This window comes from Melopsittacus undulatus, chromosome 6 (genome assembly GCF_012275295.1).
Source record: "Melopsittacus undulatus isolate bMelUnd1 chromosome 6, bMelUnd1.mat.Z, whole genome shotgun sequence".
Classification (NCBI taxonomy): domain Eukaryota; kingdom Metazoa; phylum Chordata; class Aves; order Psittaciformes; family Psittaculidae; genus Melopsittacus; species Melopsittacus undulatus.
In genome coordinates this window covers 16,198,717-16,218,542 of record NC_047532.1, presented here as the reverse complement: position 1 = coordinate 16,218,542, position 19,826 = coordinate 16,198,717, and the positions used below count along the sequence as shown (strand labels likewise).

General features: G+C 38.9%; 1 protein-coding gene across 1 annotated transcript in view; it reads right to left on the bottom strand.

Moving 5' to 3' along the window:
• The window catches only part of AGBL4 (AGBL carboxypeptidase 4), a 952,894-nt gene extending 933,600 nt beyond the window's left edge, over positions 1–19,294 (bottom strand). The window contains exons 1-2 of the mRNA XM_034063537.1: positions 19,192–19,294; positions 419–541 (exon numbers count right to left, since the gene is read on the bottom strand). Coding sequence (XP_033919428.1) covers positions 419–541; positions 19,192–19,294 — 226 coding nt within the window. The remainder of the gene's footprint in view (positions 1–418; positions 542–19,191) is intronic.
• Between the last annotated feature and the right edge of the window lie 532 nt (positions 19,295–19,826).

Sequence of the window (19,826 nt, the reverse complement as noted above, 5' to 3'; positions counted from 1 at the left end):
GGGCTTGGCACTTTGCCAGGTTAACTTTATGAGCTTAACTTCTCCAGTAAATTTCCAAATAACATTTTAAAATAACATATTGTAAATACTACGTCTTTGATTAGATGTAGATTTGTTAGATGAGATTTGTTATGTCTAAGTACCATATCTAACAGTAGAATAAAATCCAGTTATGTATCTACATGTGCTAAGAGATGGACTTGATGAAATGTACAGTTGTAATAACAAACTTCACACCCCTTTTTACATTTGAATAGTCTGAATTTATGTCACTCTGGCTGAAGCAAATCACTGAGTTTAATTAGCTTTTAATGCAATTCTTTCGAATTAAAACACTTTCTACAAAGATGAGTGATATAGCTAAAAGCATTAATACACTGACATCTCCACAACATAAAAAAACACCAAAAATGCTTACCGCTTTCAAAACAGGCATCAAATATAAGATGTCCTTTTTTAGGCAGTCCACAATAACCAACAGGCAGAACAGTGTACTTGCTCACATTCCCTGCTATGATATCATCACTTCCTATGGCACTACCTGTTGCAATAAAAGCAAACAAAAGCATGAGCATAAACCAAGAAAACTATAATAAACAGTAGAAAGTTACTCCCCCCTGCTTTTCTATGTAACATGGGATTTGCACCATTTTACATATGCACCAGTAAATGAATTCTTTCTTTTCAAAGTTTATTTAAGAATTGGGATATAACAACAGCATTATATGTTAAAGCTTCCTTAAGTAAGAAGCCACACAGCCTTGATTCTTGCACATGCTTGCCCTGTGGCAGAATGCTTATATGCAATAGGCTGATATTCAGCTGAACACACTTCTGAGTGGAGCTCTAGCATTCATATTCCTCATGGATTGAACTCCTCAGCAGTATCTATCATAATCCTCAGTGGCATATTCCTCACTGCAAGCTTTAATGGGATCTTTTTCTTCTATCCTGCTGCCTATTTTCACACCTCTTAAAACTTAGAACCTTTGAGACTGTTCCGTCCCAAACATATTTGAAATCTGAAAATCATTATAAAGGAGAGACAGTCATGGAGGAATGTGATTACCTGAGCCTTGCTTGCTTAGGAAACAAAACTCAGAAAAAGAACTTCAGGTGTTTTCAAACATGGGGCTTATTCTATAATAAAATAGATGAGGACGTAAATTTTCTATAGAATGTCATGATTTTTGTCAAAATGTATGAGTAGTGACTACAGTGAAAGTTTTGTCCTCTCAAAAGAAACATTAAACTAACAAACTGTAGTATGCAAAAAACATGTTTCCAAATGAAGAGTGGAAGAACACAGGGATTTTTTTCATTTGAGAAATGTACAAGAAAGTAACTTAATATTTATACATTATATTATACGTTAACACTATAGTATAGTGAAAGAAATATACAATAATATAACCAGGTGTTCATTCTTCTGACATTGGCTCAGCATTTTCTTCACTATTTATTGTTTGGACAAAAAATATTTAACAATAGAGAAAATATCTTCAATGTAAGAGAAAACTAGAAGAAATGTGTATGTCTTCGAGTGCAGAAGGCATGTGATGGAATAATGGGATGATAATATCTTATTTCACTCTGATAAATAGGGTTACTAAAGCTTCTAGAAATAGAATTTTGGTCTGTACTGATTTTTTGACATTTAAATGGGTTACAAGGGATGATGAATGTGACATAAAGCTCAATTTGTTTTATTTTTATATTGAAAACTATTTCACACAAATGTTACAAGCAATTCATATTGGCCCTGAATGATGAAAACAGCTTATTAATTAAAACTGACCTTTCCATACATAAATGTATTCCACCTCTTGAGGCAAAACACCTTAGCTGAGGTAACAGATTATATCAATGTATTAGTGACACCACAGTTAAAGGGGCTGTCAGGCTTTCTATTATATACCCATATTTTCAGAGGTATGTCAATCCCAGATTAAAAAATATTTATATCCAGGCCAACACTCAGCATATAAATCCCCAGTGTTCCCAAGGGAACACGACTGAAACTTACTCTCTTTGGGAAGTACTGCAATAGTACAAAGACAATTCAGACTCTTTCTTACTTAATCATAATCTAAAAAGATAGATATTAAATAATGCATGTTATTATTTTTTAGCAAAATTATTATTTGCAACCTCAAGGTTATTTGTTTTAGACTGAATAAAAAATACCCACAGAGAGCAATCTAAAGCATTTAGATTGTTTTCTCTAAATCTAAAATTGCTAGTTATACAGGGATGCTGGGGAGGGACTATTCATTAGGGACTGTAGTGATAGGACAAGGGGTAACAGGTTCAAACTTAAACAGCAGAGGTTTAGACTGGATATAAGGAAGAAATTCTTTACTGTGAGGGTGGTGAGGTACTGGAATGAGTTGCCCAGGGAGGTAGTGAATGCTCCATCCCTGGAAGTGTTCAAGACCAGGTTGGATGAAGCCTTGGGTGATATGGTTTAGTGTGAGGTGTCCGTGCCCATGGCAGGGGGGTTGGAACTAGATGATCTTGAGGTCCTTTCCAATCCTAACTATTCTATGATACTATGATTCTATGATATTTTTAGCTAGATGGTTTCCACCAGCATGCTGATACAATTTGCCTAAAGGTTGAGGACACCGCAGGCAAGTTTAGACCTGGCTGGGGCATCTGTGTACCTGTATGGCCACAATATTGTCACTTGGTACAATTTATCCCTCTGCATCATGCACCTGTAATTCATAACAGCAGCCACAGGGAAGCCTTTTCTTCCATTTCATTCAGGGCCACTTTGATTAAGGGTGTCCATATACCCTTCACATTTAGTCAAGTTAATTGTTCGTGATCCAGCACCTGGAATTGAGGATACAAAGACTAATTCAGGGGAAACCTACAGATCTCTGCCAAGAATGCACAAGCTGCCCGGGCCCAAAGTGAAAGAATGGATGGCAAAGAGTCAACTGAGTAAAGCAGTAAGACTCAGTTCCTCCTCTTAAATGCTTACTTGTAAGTCTCAACTAAAAGTAATAATCTTCTTGTAAAGAAGATGCCTAGGCATCTTGTAAAAGATGCCTAGATAAAGACCACAGAATCACAGAATCATTTAGATTGGAAAAGACCTTTCAGATCATCAAGTCCAACTTAGCCTAATCATAAACTTAATATTACCAAGTCGTTGTGAGTTTCTTCTTTCTCAAAACCTTTTGATTACAATGTTAATAAACCCATGACAAATTTTCAGGCTGTTTCAAAAGAATCTAACAAAGAATTTGTTATTTTTAAAGATGAAGGAACTAGAAAAGATTATATTCTTAATACTGCCACCATAAGGTAGTATAGGAAAAGCAGGCAGAAGACAGAGTTAAATCTTCTTTTCCATTTAACTGACACATGAGAAAAATCTGTCAATGGAGGCTTTACATGATGCAGAAGGAAGCTGTCAAGTGACTGTGGCCTAGCAAAAAGTTTCCATCTGCTCCTCCTGGCCTAATGTAGCTGTCCAGGAACAAGGATAAAATCATCAGATAACCTATAATTCATAGTAGTTTAATAATATTAATCTCTCCCTGCATGTTCTTTATTACACAGTACTTTGAATATTCAGATTGTAGTGTTGTTCTATTTTGAGTTATATTATCTTCAGTTAATCTATAAACATGCAAAACTGCAGTCTTTGAACTTCGTGTTATTATACAGCACAACAGCATTATGCCCTTTCTGGCATGCTGTCCTTCAGTGATAAAGAAAAGGCCAGACTACTGGCCAAGAAAGAGCCTGCATTGCTGTATTACTAGATTATAAAACATGGCTTCACGCTTGTCTGTTCAGCAGATGCAGTGAGTGTTGCTGAGAATACATTACCACCTTCAGATGGAGAGAACTGTTAGACTGTGATCTAAGTCTTCTGGCCAATAAAGAGATACTGTCCTCAGGACTGGGGAGCCCTAAGTAGATTTTCCTGACTGATGGCAAAGAGGTATGAAAGGGGAATAGTACTTCAATCTGAAACAAACTGAAAGGGGAAGAAGAGAATTAACTGAAGTACATCCTGCCCATTGCACCTGGGGAGACCAGATTCTTCCTTGAAAAAAGGTTAGATGAGAAAAGTAAAGGCAAAAGTAACTTAGCAAAGAAACATTCTCGGACTGTAGGTCTTACTCTGTCAATTGTTTTTCTTATAGGTTGTAAGACACATAGCTATTTTATTCTAATTCTTCATAGCTTAAACTCCTAGAGTCTCTGGAAAATCCCTAGGATTTACTTTTACCACAGTATTAAACTTTAATGGTAATTTTCTATCAGGTATAAAATCTGTAGGTGTCTGAAATCTCTGTAAGTATATAACGTTTTAAAATAAAACCTGGACAGATTCTTTTGGTATCTGCATTCATCACTATTGTCCTTGTGGATATATTTCACATCAAACTAATGAAAATTAACAGAATCAGTTACAGGGGACTGGGATTCTTAGGAGAAAAAGGTTAGAAACTTCCAAAACTTCCTGCTATTCTGGAGTTAAAAGGGTAAAGACAACATTTTTATCTTTACTTAAGATGAAAACAGTATTTGCTACAATGAACATTATGCAAATTTAGGTATATTTTCTTTAAAAACTCAGTTTCTAGAGGAAGGTGTCTCTTTAGTCAGTAATAGTTACTCTTTAGACTGGGTAAACAACGAGCCCAGTTTCTAGATGTGACAAACTTTAGACTCCACTTAGCAGCCGGCAGCTACTCTCATACTACATTAGGGAGGAGAGCACAGCTGCATTAAAAACGACCTAGGGAAATACCAAGTGAATTTGCCTGGAAAACCTAGATCATTCTTATGATCAGCCTTATTGCCTAACAAGGATAATCAATTGGAAAGGTAACATGGAACGACAGATAACTGCCAGGTAAACTTTGTAGAAGTCTTTCTTTAAATATAACAAATGCCTCTCATTCTCTTATGAGATCCTTATTTTAGAACAAACTTAGGACACATTTTGCTACTGAACATTTCTATGGTGTAAAGATCTAACGGCCAGATTCTCATAATCTAGGTGCCAAGAAAAGTTTCCAGATATCCTAACAAAGTTTCAACAGCCTTGAGCAGGACTGTTAGTGTAAACCCACAGAAAGAAGTGAATCTAAACTCTCAGTCCAGTCTGCAACAAACAAAAGTTCAGATGATCAGTGGCAACTCCTATTAGCTCCTAAATATAATGGGTCTCTCAATGAACATTGCTCAGCTCGTGTCGGAAAAGTAACACTTTTGGGATATCCCAAGAACAGTTCTCCAGAAATCAGAAAACTGCAAACGGGGCAATATTAGCAAGATTCTTTTATATGATTGGATTTGTAGAGAACTATAGTCTTAATAGGTGATAAAAGTCTCTTGTTCTTTAATCTATGTTTTTAAATAGAAGGGTTTCTATCATTGTGCCTAGGCTTTGGCAGCACTGATATTCAGGAAGACTTCCTATTTCCGCTATCAGTTCTGAATGCTCAGAATTTACCTCATCTTCTCTGCTGAACTAGTGCCTGCCTTTTCGTCTGCATTTTCTTCAATATCCTCTTATTGTTTGGAGGCAGCCTCTTGACAAGCTGTGTGTTGGTCAAACTGCAGGAGGAATGTCGTTCTAAAAAACCCTACAGGCATCAGCAGGCAGGAACTCAGAATTCCAGCTCTGCTGGCATAAAAAATGCCAAGAAAAAGAAGAAATCACAACTATCATTTTGATCTTCACAGCCATGTATCCTGCAGCAAAGATTGGGCACAACCCTGAGAATCTAAACATACTGCAGAGAGTTTTGCCAGTCTGAAATGTACTTATTTCACAATCACTGTGATCTGAAAAGAAATGAGAAAAATTAAGTGAAGATAACAAATCCCAGGGTTTGGAAGAATACCCGGCATGGTACCAACCATACCTGCTGCTTCATGTTCAGGTCCTGTGCTCGTACTGTCACCATTACCTATTTCAAAGGTCAAGCAGAACAAGGGAAATGTCGATTATCACAGACAGAATTCTCATACAGCTTGGTCTAGTGATAAAAAACACACTGAATTGCTATTTAGAAACTCATTTTGAGATAAAGCATATTTGAAGTAATTGTCTTTTTAACTGCTTTCCTCCTGCAGTTTGACCAACAGACTGCTTGTTAAGAGGCTGTCTCTAAACTGTAAGAGGATATTCATAGTCAAGAAAACGTGTGCAATAAAAGACAAGAACTAGCTTAGCAGAGATTATCAGGTAAATTCTGGGCTTTGCAAAGCTTCTGAAAGTACTCAGGAAAAATGAATTGCAAGTTTACTGCTAGCGACTTGGAAAATCCTGTGGTAGGTTGCATAAATAAGAAAGAAACACTGGAATTTATTGTTAGGGTTTTTTCACTTTTACTGCACAAGTTACACTTTCTACAGAGGCTACTAGACCACACGTCCTTTTAATTTTCCTAACACAATTCCTTGGCTAATGCACCATTAACTTTTTATTTCGGGTTAAAAGGCATAAGTACATCTAAATCATAGAACCATTCTAAACCCCTGCCACAGGCAGGGACACTTTCCACTAGACCAGGTTGCTCCAAGCAACTGATTTGCTCTAGCAGAAGGTATGGCCTAACAGTCTCAGTCAAAACTGAGGGTGGAAAAAGTCTCGTTCTTATACACAAACGTGAAAACAAAACTATCACTGAACATGTCACATATGGCCCCTACAAAAGGCTTGGTCACACCAAAGAGCGCTTTACTTAAAAGTCCATATTGAGCAGGCAGCAGGCTGCCCAAAGATAAGCAGGAACAAAAAAGTATGTAAGGTGCTTATCCCAAAGCAAAACTGCCAACTTCCTGGCTGATCAAGTATGAAAAGATGGTAAGAAATCTCCACTGCCCAGTCCATTACAAAAAATAGATTCACTTAGAGCTAAAATTATCAATGCAAGGTCCTTTCAAAAATCTAGTGAAGAACATTGAACTGAAGACATCTGGCAGACACATACTGCTCTGAACGCTGATTCCTCACTCCCAGTGGCTGCCATCACCTTATGACTTTAAGGGAAAAGAAAACAAGTCAATTTCTGTTGGCTTGTATTTGTTTTCTATGTAATATTTGTTTCTAATCTTTAACCTAAAAGCATAACTTCAGGCTTTAGCTCAGGAATATTTATTTATTAGCTCAATGTGGGCCATCTCCAAGGACATACCTTCTTGTCAGAGGCAAACGGCAATGGAATTTTTTGTATCACTTTAATGAAACTCAAAATGCCCACGAAGGTATGAACAGTTTTTTCTTCATGAAAATAAAAAAGCAATTAATGCTTTGAACTCAGTAAGCAAGAAAAAAAAATAATATCCATGACTCTTTTTACTGTACTTACAATCTGTGACCTTTCCACTAAAACATTCATCGCCAGAAAGCAAAAAAACCCCAAACTGGAAAAAAAAAACATTCGTACCAAATACGTAAACTGAAAAGATGTTTGTTTAAATCCACTGTAAAAATCAGTGAATTTCACCCGATATACAGATTTATTCTTTAACAAGTATGTGGCATTGTGATAATATCAAAGATATCACATGATGCGACAGTTGCTATAGTAGCAATACTTCTATAAATAAAAAACAAATCAAACCAAAGCATAAACCATACAAATTGTAAACAAAAAAAAAATATGCATCAGATATATTCCCAACTAGCAGAGGAAAGTGTAAATTACAGCCACCAAGCTCAGCTATTCCTGAGTTGCATCTGCAAAGAAAGCAATTGTATCAGCAAGTCCATCCTCTGAGAGATAAGAGATGGCTCAGAGACTTAGGTCTGCACAGGAATGATAGGAGATGCTGAAACACCAGTTGAAGAGTACACTGGAATTCAAGGTCTAGGCCACTAAAAGATTTTTAGGGGTGTTCCTACCAAGCACGAGGAAATTCTGTGCCTAGGGATTCTGAGGCAGGAAGAGAACCAAAAAGTTAAAGCAGATCCTTTGTGTGGTACTAAGAACTTCAATGGGTAAAACTTTGTTTTGTAGGGCCCCATGTCTTTCTGAAGTCTGTAAGCAACTGACTTCCCAAGGACAAGGAGTGCATGTGACCTGCAAAAAATACTAATGAACTGGAATTAGTAGAAACTGTATTTGGAATTGTACTTGGTAGAAAATGTCAGGTAAGGGCAAAACATGTTGGGGGTTGGAGTCACTCACTAGTATTTGCTGGCACCACCCTAAAATGCTGTAAATATTTCCCATGCCACCAAATCCTTAAATGAATCACCATATATACTCCTGGTTTTGTATTCTATGTGAGGGAGGATGGAGAAAGTGGGAGGAAAGGAAGGGGAAGGTTCATGGATATGTGCTGTGTCTCTATCTATATATACATATGGATGCTATGTATATAGCCATGATTAAACACCTGTCCCAGATATGAGGCATGGATTTAACAAAAGCAGGCTATCTAGCTTAGTCTTCCAGATATAGCAACAAGCCACATGTATTTTCAAAAACCTTTCTTTGACAAGGTTTTTAAGTGCAGAATGATTACATGAAAATGCTTACTAAAAGATACTTCTGAACAACCCCAAGAAATAGCACCAGCCAGAGGATACTGATGCAGTTAGTCATAGCTGGTGCAGATCAGACTTAACTTCCATGAACAATACTTAGGTTTTATACAGAAGGTGTAAAACAGGCTGACTTAATCCATGCTTACACTGAAGAAGCAACAGTAGATCTGACCTATAGACTACACTGACCATTTCCCTCCTGTACAATCATACTTTATTGCAAAGTATAGGAACACTACTTCCCTCCATGTTTTTTTTTCTTTATTTATCCACACTGTATATTCTAGAATAAGTAGTTTTGTCTGATTCAAAAGCAAAATATGTGATTGATCAACAGCCAGATCATGATAACCTAACCAGAAGTGAGCATTATGCCAAGTCAGATGGTCTTTATCCTACCAGAACAGTATAATTAAAATGGTTTTAATGACAGGGCAACTGGAAGAAGTCATGACAAAATAAGTTTCTAAATTAAAAATAACTCACATTGAGGCAAGCTAAATGTAACTAAAGCATCTGATCTGTAGCAACCAATGCAATGACCATGACCCATGACTATGTAGCCCTCGGTGAATAACAAAGTTGAAATCTCTGGAATTTAATAACTCTGCGTATCTCTTTTCTTTAGGACAAACTGCTTTTCAGCTGGGAAATTGAAAAAGGCTCAATAGGTAATAATTATTCCTGATATAACAGACAAGTAGGTTTATTTCAGCTTCTGCAATATGCTAAGGCTTTATTTATTTGAATTGTGCTAAGTTTCATATTCTTCAGTCCTGACTATCACTTTCAAAACGCTTGCCCACAAATGGTGTCTCCAAAAAGTACTAAGTATGAAGTACTATGGAAGTCTTTCAAGAGTATCAGCAAGGTCAAGTAAGAAACATATAAACAGTGCTTTTTCTGTTTATGAAAATTACACCTTTCACGTCAAGCTCCTAGCACTGTTAATGTCTAAATATGTTTGCTGATTGAACAGGAGCTTTCCAGATCTGTAGTTAAAGAGATCTACATCATAGTTTGGAAGACATGAGCTTATCTGCTGTGATCCCAGCCAGGCCAAAGGAAGAGAGCTGTAGTTGTGATGCTGCACCTGAGCTAACAAGCTGTATCACAAACACTATTTCAGGTTCAGCACTAAGGCAATACAGTTGTGCCTTCTAATTTGGACTGGGTTTTTATCTCATTCTCAGGTATTCTTCAAAAGTCATCAGCCTGGTGAGTCTCAGCACAGGCCAGCTCTGGTACTACAGCAAACCCACTCTTCAGAGGTATTTTGATTTTTCAATATCTAAAGTGTGACTACTGTAAATTTGTTGTGGATGCATCTGTCCAAAGAAAAGATGTATTTGATTATCACTGAATAAGTCTAGCATTCAGGAGACTTACACAGGAAACAGCCTCCCATGAAGGCTCCACAAAGCACAAAATCCTGTGGGCAAACAAACACATCTTTCTCTTCAAGACCCCGTATTTTACAGATTGTTGGAAGAGAGGAAGTTGCACACTGCTGCAAATGCTTGGGCTACCATTACAAGTGTGATAAGTGAAAACTGGGAGATGTAAAATCACCGACAATGTCCATCCTGTGTATTTTGCACCATAATTCATGCATCCATCTTTGGGTTGAACTTTTATCTTTCCTTGGCTCTTGAATATGTGTAATTTAAATATATGGTTTTTCCCTTGCTTCCTATTTACTTTTTGTTTAGAGTTAGGCATGTCTTCTGTCAGTCAAATTAAGTCAACAGTAGTTTCAGACACAGTTAATTTCTTCAGTTTGGAGTTAAATCTTCTTGACTACTTCATATTTAAAATAATGTGGGGATTTTAGCTCTACTTCTGGAATAATTTGTTCCCTGAGGTTGCTTAAATCAATGACACTATTAATTACTGCAATAACTATAATTACTCATTGAAACAACCCCTTTAACTTCGTAGTTGAGAACAGCATCTTTCCCCCTACTTTCCAAAACAGGCCATTCCAAAAGCAGTACTTAAGCCACTGAGAATTTCTTCCACCCAAGCATTTCCCACTCACATTGCTGAATTTACTCTTTAGTTAAGAAACACATAATTTAGTATTTCAGATTCAATAATTAGATCATTGCAGCATTCTATTTTATTCACAAAGTACTGTATAGCAACAGATTTAAATATTGTTTCAGAATTCCTTTATTCTAAGATAAAAGTAGCAGCAAAGCAAACTTGATGTATTCAGTCTCTTGCATTATGGAATCATGGAATCATAGTAAGGGTTGGAAAGGACCTTAAGATCATCCAGTTCCAACCCCCCTGCCATGCATGGGCAGCGACAACCCACACTAAACCAGGTTACCCAAGGCTTTATCCAACCCGGCCTTCAACACTGCCAGGGATGGAGCATTCACAACTTCCCTGGGTAATCCATTCCAGTGCCTCACCACCCTTATAGTAAAGAACTTCTTCCATATATCAAATCTAAACTTCCCCTGTTTCAGTTCAAACTCGTTACCACTTATCCTATCACTACAGTCGCTAATGAAGAGTCGCTTCCCAGCATCCCTATAGCCCCCCTTCAGATACTGGAAGCTGCTCTGAGGTCTCCACGCAGCCTTCTCTTCTTCAGGCTGAAGAGCCCCAACTTTCTCAGCAATGTAAGAACAGGAATTTAACTACAGAGAACACTACTAACTGATACACCGTATTCAGCAGGTTTTTTAACTAAGCAAATGTTAACTTGATACAATATTTATAGGAATATGAAATGCATACAAAGTTTTTCAAATATTCACAACACGAGCCAAAATTCTACCCTCAAGAAGGCTGACACAGAGACAGCTCTCAGATCAAATTCCTTATTACTTGTATTGCTTAGAAATAAAATAACCAGCAGATATACTGGTATTTTGTGTGGTTAGGAAGTATCTGTTATTCTGCAGTACTACAGGTCAAGTTTATCTCAAAATCCTATTCCCCATGTACAGTTCCCCTGAAATAATGCTGCTGCCTTTGGATTTGTATAGGTTATTTGAGGAAATTTTCATTAATCAAGTGCATCCTACTACCTCCTCTACATTACATATGCATGAAAACATGATAGTCACTTGATAGGTGTTACCCAGCTCTAAAGTTTACTGTAATCGCACAGTAACTTTGCTGCTTATTGCAAATGAAAACACATCAGCAGACCTGTAATGAATCCAGCTGGGCTTTCTTTGGAATGGATTCCTGCTGCTCTGCGCTGGTGATTCACAGGAACTGATGTTCCACTTGCTTTTGCGGAGATTGAAATTCAACACATTTTTCAAGGTGGTTATGAAACAATATGTAAAAGCAAAATCTTGCCAGTTTTTGCTTGTGATTGTGAGTTCCACTGCTACGTAAATAGTTCTATGAATTAGTAAATTAAATACAGTCAGATAGCTTATTTTTTGAATAATAATTTAAGGCAACTACTCCCACCCCCTTTTCTACGCCTGATTTTTGCCAAAATTAATCTATGAAATCAGCCTGTTAACCATACTGAGAGAACAGGGACACATATGTATATTAGAAAACTTATGTATCAGTTTGTGTCTCTAATGTTAATACTTTAATTACCCTAAAATAGAAGCAATCATGAAAACACTTCACTATACACATATATATACCAAACTCAGTGCCAAACGTTTTCAGGATCAGTGCCCTAGATGTAATACCAAAGTCCCTAGCTCTGAATTTGAGCAGCCTGGGACAAAATTTGAAGTTATTATTATTATTTTGGTAGAGGAGTGGCTCCAAAACTGGCTTTTCCAAACCATCCTGACATGCAAGTATCAAAAAATACTGCAAAAAAAATTATTTAAAAGTCCAAGGCTAAAAAATACAGCACTTCTTAAATGACAGGGTTGGCCCACGTGGCAATGTGAAGGAATTAAGCTGTGGGGACAGTGTGACAGGGAAGCTGAAGAATGGGACACACAGATGTGTACTCAGAAGCAACTCTCCATTTACATCTCTGTAAATTGGTTTACCTCTATTATAGATTAATTGCAGACACAGCTTGAACTTAGAAGAACTTCTTAACTCAGGCACAATGCAATCTAAACACAGCAATTCTGCATCAAGTCCCTGAATGCCAACTACTTTTGGAGATTACTTTAGAAACCTAAGCTGGTTTCTATAGAATCCCATAGTTGTGGGAAAGGGCAGCATAATCAATCCTGTAAGGAATAGGAGTGATGTAGCACCTTGGTGGGTGTGCTGAAGCCAGTGTACAGAAGCACCACTGCTGAGCAGAAGCAGCACTGCTGGATCTGAGCACCATGAGCCGTAAATATCTGTACCAAACTCCTCTCCAAGTCCTCTAGTACTTTATTGATCTGGGTGTTGGTGCTTTCTGTTATCAGGGTATCCTAGCAGTAAAGATGACTATACAGGTGTTTCACTCTATCACTTTTGTCCCTAAACAGTCATCGCTGGAGGAAACAAGAAAAGGAGGAAGGAAAATCTCTGAGCACAAACAAGTTGTCCATTTCTTCTGCAAAAGATAACAGCTATTGTTACTAGGCATCCCATTTGGAAAGCAGGCGGCTTGTGCTGCCAGTCTAAGGTCCCCAGCCCTGTTAGTGGCCCCACGTAGAGATCAAGCCAGTTACATTTTAACACAAGAAAGTGACTTTAAAAACTATTTTAATGTCCATTAAAGCCATAAAGCTTAACTTCAAAAAGTAGAAATCCTATGTAGGCCATATAAATGTGTTCTGAGGTTGATCTGTTTTTTTTGCATGAGACTTCTGCCTACTCAGTATAGTGACAGCAACACTAAAGAAACTTGCACAAACTTCTGTTTTACAAATTCCAGTATGAAACTTATTAAAATTCTCAGTATGTCTCTTTTTACTCTTTACAAATTCAAAACCCTCCTCTCACAAGCACTAATAATTAATAGGGCGCTTTGAACTTCACTGAAAGAAAAAAACGTTGGGAGACTTGAGGTAAGTAACTTTCAAAAGCTTTGATTATTTGTCACAGAAAAAAAAAACTGTTTGAAATCTGGTGAGGAAATGGTAAACCATTAAGAAATGGCAACTGGAACACGCAACACATCCCCTATTCTTTCTTTTTCTGAAATTATATCTTCTGGCTGTAAAAAGCCTTCAGTGGCATTTCTCAGGTCTCCTTATATGGCAACTTATGTAACAGAAATATGATCAAAGCTGTAAGTACCAAAAATATATTAGCAGCTCTTCTTCAACAAATTCTTCTAGTGGGGATTGTTTCCACTAGATAACTGAAAAAGTTGGAAATTAGCTGAATTCCAGCCTACTGGCAACAGACTATTATGATTATTATAATATTTTTCTGCAGCTACTAGAGTTAATTTCAATATATCACTTCAATGCCTATTTCAAGCTAAGCAGTAAAACCTGAGGTAGTTAATGGTCTTCCAGGGTGCTTAAATTCACTAACAAACCTTTCTCTAATATTCCCTGGACTTCAAACTGCTTAAGAAAAACATACCAAACAATACATCATGTTTTGAATTCTGGTGAGAACTGTAGGAGTAATGAGTTTAAACTTAAACAGGCTTAGTTCAGGTTAGATATAAAGAAAGAAGTTCTTTATTGTGAGGGTGGTGAGGCACTGAAACTGGGTGCCCAAAGAAGTGGCAAATACTCCATCCTTGGCAGTGTTCAAGACCAGGCTGGATAGAGCCTTGGCAACATGGTCTAGGGTGAGGCATTCCTGCCCATGGCAGGGAGTTGGACCTATATGATCTTTAAAGTCCTTTCCAGCCTTAACCCTCCTATTCTATTCCATGTTCTACCAATGCTGCCAGTAAGTTTCAGCTTTGTTAAACAAACCACATTTTAGGTTTGTTTACAAATACATCCTGCAGCATTTTATAAACAAGTCTAAATAGCTCCTTATGGTGTGTGAACATCTGCAAGTCTGGGCCCAGTAACCTGAGAGTTTTCCACTGACTTTTGAAATCTCTGTGTTGACAGGAAGATAGAGTGGGCAGATCCCTTTCAGATCCCTTTCTGCAATGTCTTTTCCCAAACACCAGAATTCAGCTTACAGGCTACTAGTGTGTATTAGGAAATAAGCTACAGTGTTTATGCTTGAAAATTCAGAAATGATTTAAGACAGGACAATTCCATTGAAGAAATTACATTTGCCTGGAAGACCAGAAGCACCACTGGTGTGCTGTGTTATCTGAAAGACAAAGATTAAATAATACCGTTAATTAGCTGATTTGACCTATTTTCAATTTCCTCATGGTAAAGGCAGTGAATTGGAAGTTCCAGTTATCAAAAAGGCCTAAATTAAAAGACAAATAAATTAGGTTTCCTAATTAAGGCCACCTAAAAGGAAGCAGTATGTTCCTGATACTAAAATGTATTCATGCCATATGTGAGTAAATATTAAAAAAACAAAAAAACAAAAAAAAACCCAAACTATTCTTTTTTGAAGGAATAATCAAAAACCTGTTTTTCAAAATTATCCAGCTCAGCATTACCAGATTAAAATCCATTAGAAAACACTGGAGAATTTACACAGTTATCCTGTCGGACCCTCAACAAGCACATCTCTGAAATAATCACCTCAACACAAAGTAGTTTAGAAATGCTAATAAACACCCAAACTTTGAGCTGGGGTTCAGCATTCAGTGGTGGTTTGAAGCTCTCCTCCTGAAGCCAGGTCAGCCCAGCTGTGTGACTTAACATTGTGCTGTAAGGTATCTATCATGACATGTAAATAAACATGGAAACTTACACATTCAGCTGGGAAATCTGTTTGTTCCGATAACAAGGATCTTTGGTCTAAAGACATATATTTATCCCCTGTCCAGAACTGTGAGCAAATGCCTTTTTTTGCTTTCACTATGATTTCAGTGATGAGGACTCAATGAAATATCAGAAATACTAATATCCACAAAATGACTAGCAGCTGTGGAATAACACACATTAGAACTGTCAATCCCAGGCTAATATGCAGCTGCCTCAGATAGGAAACTATTACAGGACTCAGAGATAACCTGTACCCTTTGATCATTCAGACCTCTAGAATCAAGTCTTCTGAAGGTAATAGAGATGTCTAGAAAAATAAGAGTAACTTGGGGAGAATAAGATAACTCGCTGAATCCATGTCTGAAAAGTTAAATACTTTCATCTGGTTCATGGGTCAAAAAAATTACCAAATACAGGCATTTTGTACTCATTTTGACCTAGCAATAAGGTTTGCTTTACTACAGAATTGGAAAAATAACATTGGTCTGGTTTTGAAAAAACTTAACTGAACTGGCCATCTTCTGTATCTTGTATCTTCCAAAGGCTTGAGACATCAAGGTCAGCCAAGCAGAACTACTGGAAGTCAAACCAAGAAGCTCCTGAAAGTAACTAAGTAGTCTCCTGACTTTCATTCTCCTGCAGACTTCGTTAGTGAAGGCTTAAGTTGCTTTTAATTTGGATTCCCGGCTTGAGACACAAAGGCTTCAGCCTGGAAACCCAAACAGAGAAGCATACAAATTCACAGTTTATTGCAGAAAGCTGATTTAAGCGAGTTCTGAGAAACCAGCTATGACTATGGAGCCAGTTGCAATAGGAAAATGATTGATTAATCCAGGGTAAAGTGAGATGATTTGCAGCACTCTATCCAGATATCCAAATGCAGAGACTATTTTAATGGATTAGACCAGATGTCTGCCCAGTCCAGAGAGAACAGCACTGGAATATGAACTGTGTAATAGACAGATGTGAGATAATCTGCCTTCCATATTAAATCTCAATCTCATTTTAAACACACAGATTGGCTTAAACCATGATATAGAAAATAATGCTAAGAGTAACAGGATAAGAAAAGCTGATGGCAGTTCCTCTTCTGCAGTACTTTGTGTAATTCTGTGTGCCACAATCCCCCTCACCAACAAAACAGTTTAAGAAATTGCAAGAACTACTACAGAAACAAACATCTTCAACGTGAAAAAATGAATGGAAATATGAAAAATACACTGTATATATGGAAACAGGAAGTATAATTACCAGCATAAGAAAGATTAACAGATTTACTTTCCTATAACAGAAGAGCAAGGAGATACTAATAAAACTGAAAATTTCTTACATTAAAAAGGATATGCTTTCCAGAAAGCATAACTAATATACAAAACCCCTTGACACAGTGTATTTTCAAAGCTAAGAGTTTAGAGGTATTGTAGAGCATCTTAGATATATATAATTCAGTAACAGATAATCTTTAGGAAGAAACTTAATTTCTAGAATCACCTTTACGTAAGTGCACATTATATTTTTTCTTACATCTTTCCTTGTCACTGACTCTTTACAAACATAAGTTACTGAAATAAACCAGTAATGAATGGCCCATAACAGTAATCTGTGTTGCTATAGAGCATGGATAAGTTACCTTTAATTTTTCTGTAAGTCAGTTTCTGCATCTGAAAGTTACAAATAACAATCAATATTTCAACATGGGAAGATAAAATTTAGTTATTACCCGTGTTTTCTGATCCAGGAATACAAGCACGATGTTGCTGTAAAAACTAAACAGGAAGCATAATATAGTAATATTGACTAAATCAATTTATATGGTTTGAACATGTTCACTCCTTCTGTAATGGCTTTATTCTCCTTGCATCCATACATAAAAAAATGTGCATTAGTGCCAAATGAAGGTTCATCTTTCTCCTAGTGCTACATTCCTGTATGTCCTAAAGACTGGTCCAGGTCTGACATGTCATGAAGACACACTAAGCCATCAGGATGCACCAAGAACAAGAACATTATCCAGTTATGTTACATGCACATCACCAGTGTCAGTGCCAGCCAGCACAAAGGGACCAAATAGGTTCATTCTGGGGATCTGCCAAGGATCCCCTTAGTGTCAGGAGACACTAAATCAAAGATCAGGGGGCAAAAGGCAAAAAACCTCCAAAGCACCCCACCTTTATTTTTCCACAGCCTACTTTCCATGTCCTTTCTCAAAAAAAGGGCACAGATCAAAAGTTTGCTTCCCAGGTCCCACTGATGTCTGAAAGTTTTCATTCTTTTTCCTGTCTTTTTGGTTCTTTGCATTTTTAATCCTCATCTGGTTTCTCAAAAAAGAAAGATCTCCAAATTAAGGCTTCCAAAAAGGCCAGACAGGTATTGATAAAATAAAACCTACATTTATAAGGAACATGCAACAAAACACGGTTTGAGCACAAGCACATTTATGAGAAAATCAGCTATTAGCTGCAGTGGAAAAAGTTCTGGACAAGGTTAAAAATGAAAAGCAAATACCACAAAGCTGCAGATTTAAATACTGTAGCAGAGAACACAATATAAGAGTAAGGTTATGAATTAACCTGGAAATAGTAGTCAAGTTACATTATATGGTACAGAAAGTTACAATGGCACAGGCATGGGCAGATGAAGCAGGTAGGAAACCTGACAAGGTCAGACAGTCACTGGAGATTTGCTTCCTGTTTCACAGTGCAGTCAGAAGTGATCTGCTGTGTTTAGTGTTGCATAATAGAGTAGATGAATATAATCACCTGCCTCATGGACAACGTTAATGTACAATAAACTTTAATGTGGTTTCAGGGGTTCATAAACAACATGGTTGAACACGGGGAATTCAAGAATCACATGGCAAATTCATTTAGAGGTAGCCTTTGCAGTATCGCTTCCCAGAGCAGCATTTCACATATTTATCACTTTTTTTAACCTTAAATGGCCCCAAAATCCAAAATCAGTTCTATGGATAATGTATCTTCATCTGTAGCCACTTCTGAGGCTGAAAAGCACAGGCACAGCAGCTAACACAGCAGGTGAGGAAAATGTAATTTTGGTCCAGGAACCTAGATAATTTATGTATGATGCTGTGGGATACTAAATATTCAGGAAAACTGCCATTATTATTCTTTTACCCTCCAATTGTTAGAATCTCTAATTTTCGTAACTGATTTTGGGAGCTTCTGTTTTCCCATGGGTTGGAAAAGACCTTAACTGTGCTTTGTTACAACAGGAAAGACGCCTGTACCAAGAGGATCCTTATCATTCATGAGGAAACACAAAACTTCAGTTTCACAAACTTATCTTCACATACACAGAGCCATTGTTAACGCATCCTCAATAGGAAGAATAACATTTGGCACCTTCTTTTAAAAGACCCTCACAGAATAAGGTATGTGAGATGTAATGTTACAGCACCCTGCCTCTCTGCAGCCTCCGGGGACAGGTCCAGCAGCACTTGCAGGTCAACCCCCGAACTACCCGCACTGTGGTGCAGTTTCAATCCCAATCCTGTCTTCCCCTATTAGTTTTCCACTCTAAATAAAGAGGGACGTACTTTCTTGTGTGAGGGGAACTCCTCTGCACCATCGTTTTGCTCTGCTCTTCACTACCGCTACCTTTGCCCCCTGTGAGGGAAGGCACACAGTGCAGGCTACCGCACCATCAGCTCCTTCCCCACGGGCACCTCTCCCCCAGGTGTCTCCCTTGAGTGTCTCCCAGACACTCCTTAGGCCCCAAAGGATAGTGCCTTGCCCTCCTCCACAGCCCCCTGGGCAGGGGCCTCTGCGCTGGCCCCTTCTCCACCTCAGTGCCCTCGGCCGGGTGGCGCTTCCCTCCCCTTTCCCTGAGAAAAGCGCTCCGTCTCCTGCATTCCGCTGCTCTGCAGCTCCCATTTACTGCCAGAAGCCCCTGGAGAAGGGGGGCTCTTCCCCTTCTCCCCCCGCCCAGGCGACTGCGGCTGGCACTGACCCGTCTCTGCCGTCCTGCTCCTCTCCGCCATATTTGTTGTCATCCCTTCACCCCCCCCCTCGGAGCGAGACGCTGCCTGGGCGTCGCCATGGCAACACACGTCACCGCCAGGGGAGTCCCGCACCCCCCCCTTTCCCTTCCCCGCCCTCCCTCAGGCCGCCATGGTGGTGCGGGGAACGGCGGCAGCGCCCGGGGAGAGCGCTCCCAGCGCCCCGGGGAGCCGCGACGGGCTCGGGGCCGCTTAGCATCTGCTCCCGGTATCAGCCAGGCCGATGGCCGCCCCGGCGTTGGCAGGTGGGGCGGGTGTGCGTGACGGGAGCGGCGCAGCGTGAGGGGCGGGTATGGCCGTGCGTGAGGGGAGCCTCGCCGCCGCCTGCTCTCGGTGCCTGTGGCTGCTGGTGTTTACAAGCACGGCCAGTCCGGGGAAGGACCGGCTCGTTATCTTCTCCCTAGTGACTGCCTCTGCCCCGGCAATTACCGTAACAGCACCCCGGAGGACGGGCAATAGCCGGTACCTGAGCCCCTCCTGGGCCTCGCTCCCTGCGGGCGGGGAGCCGCGTTTG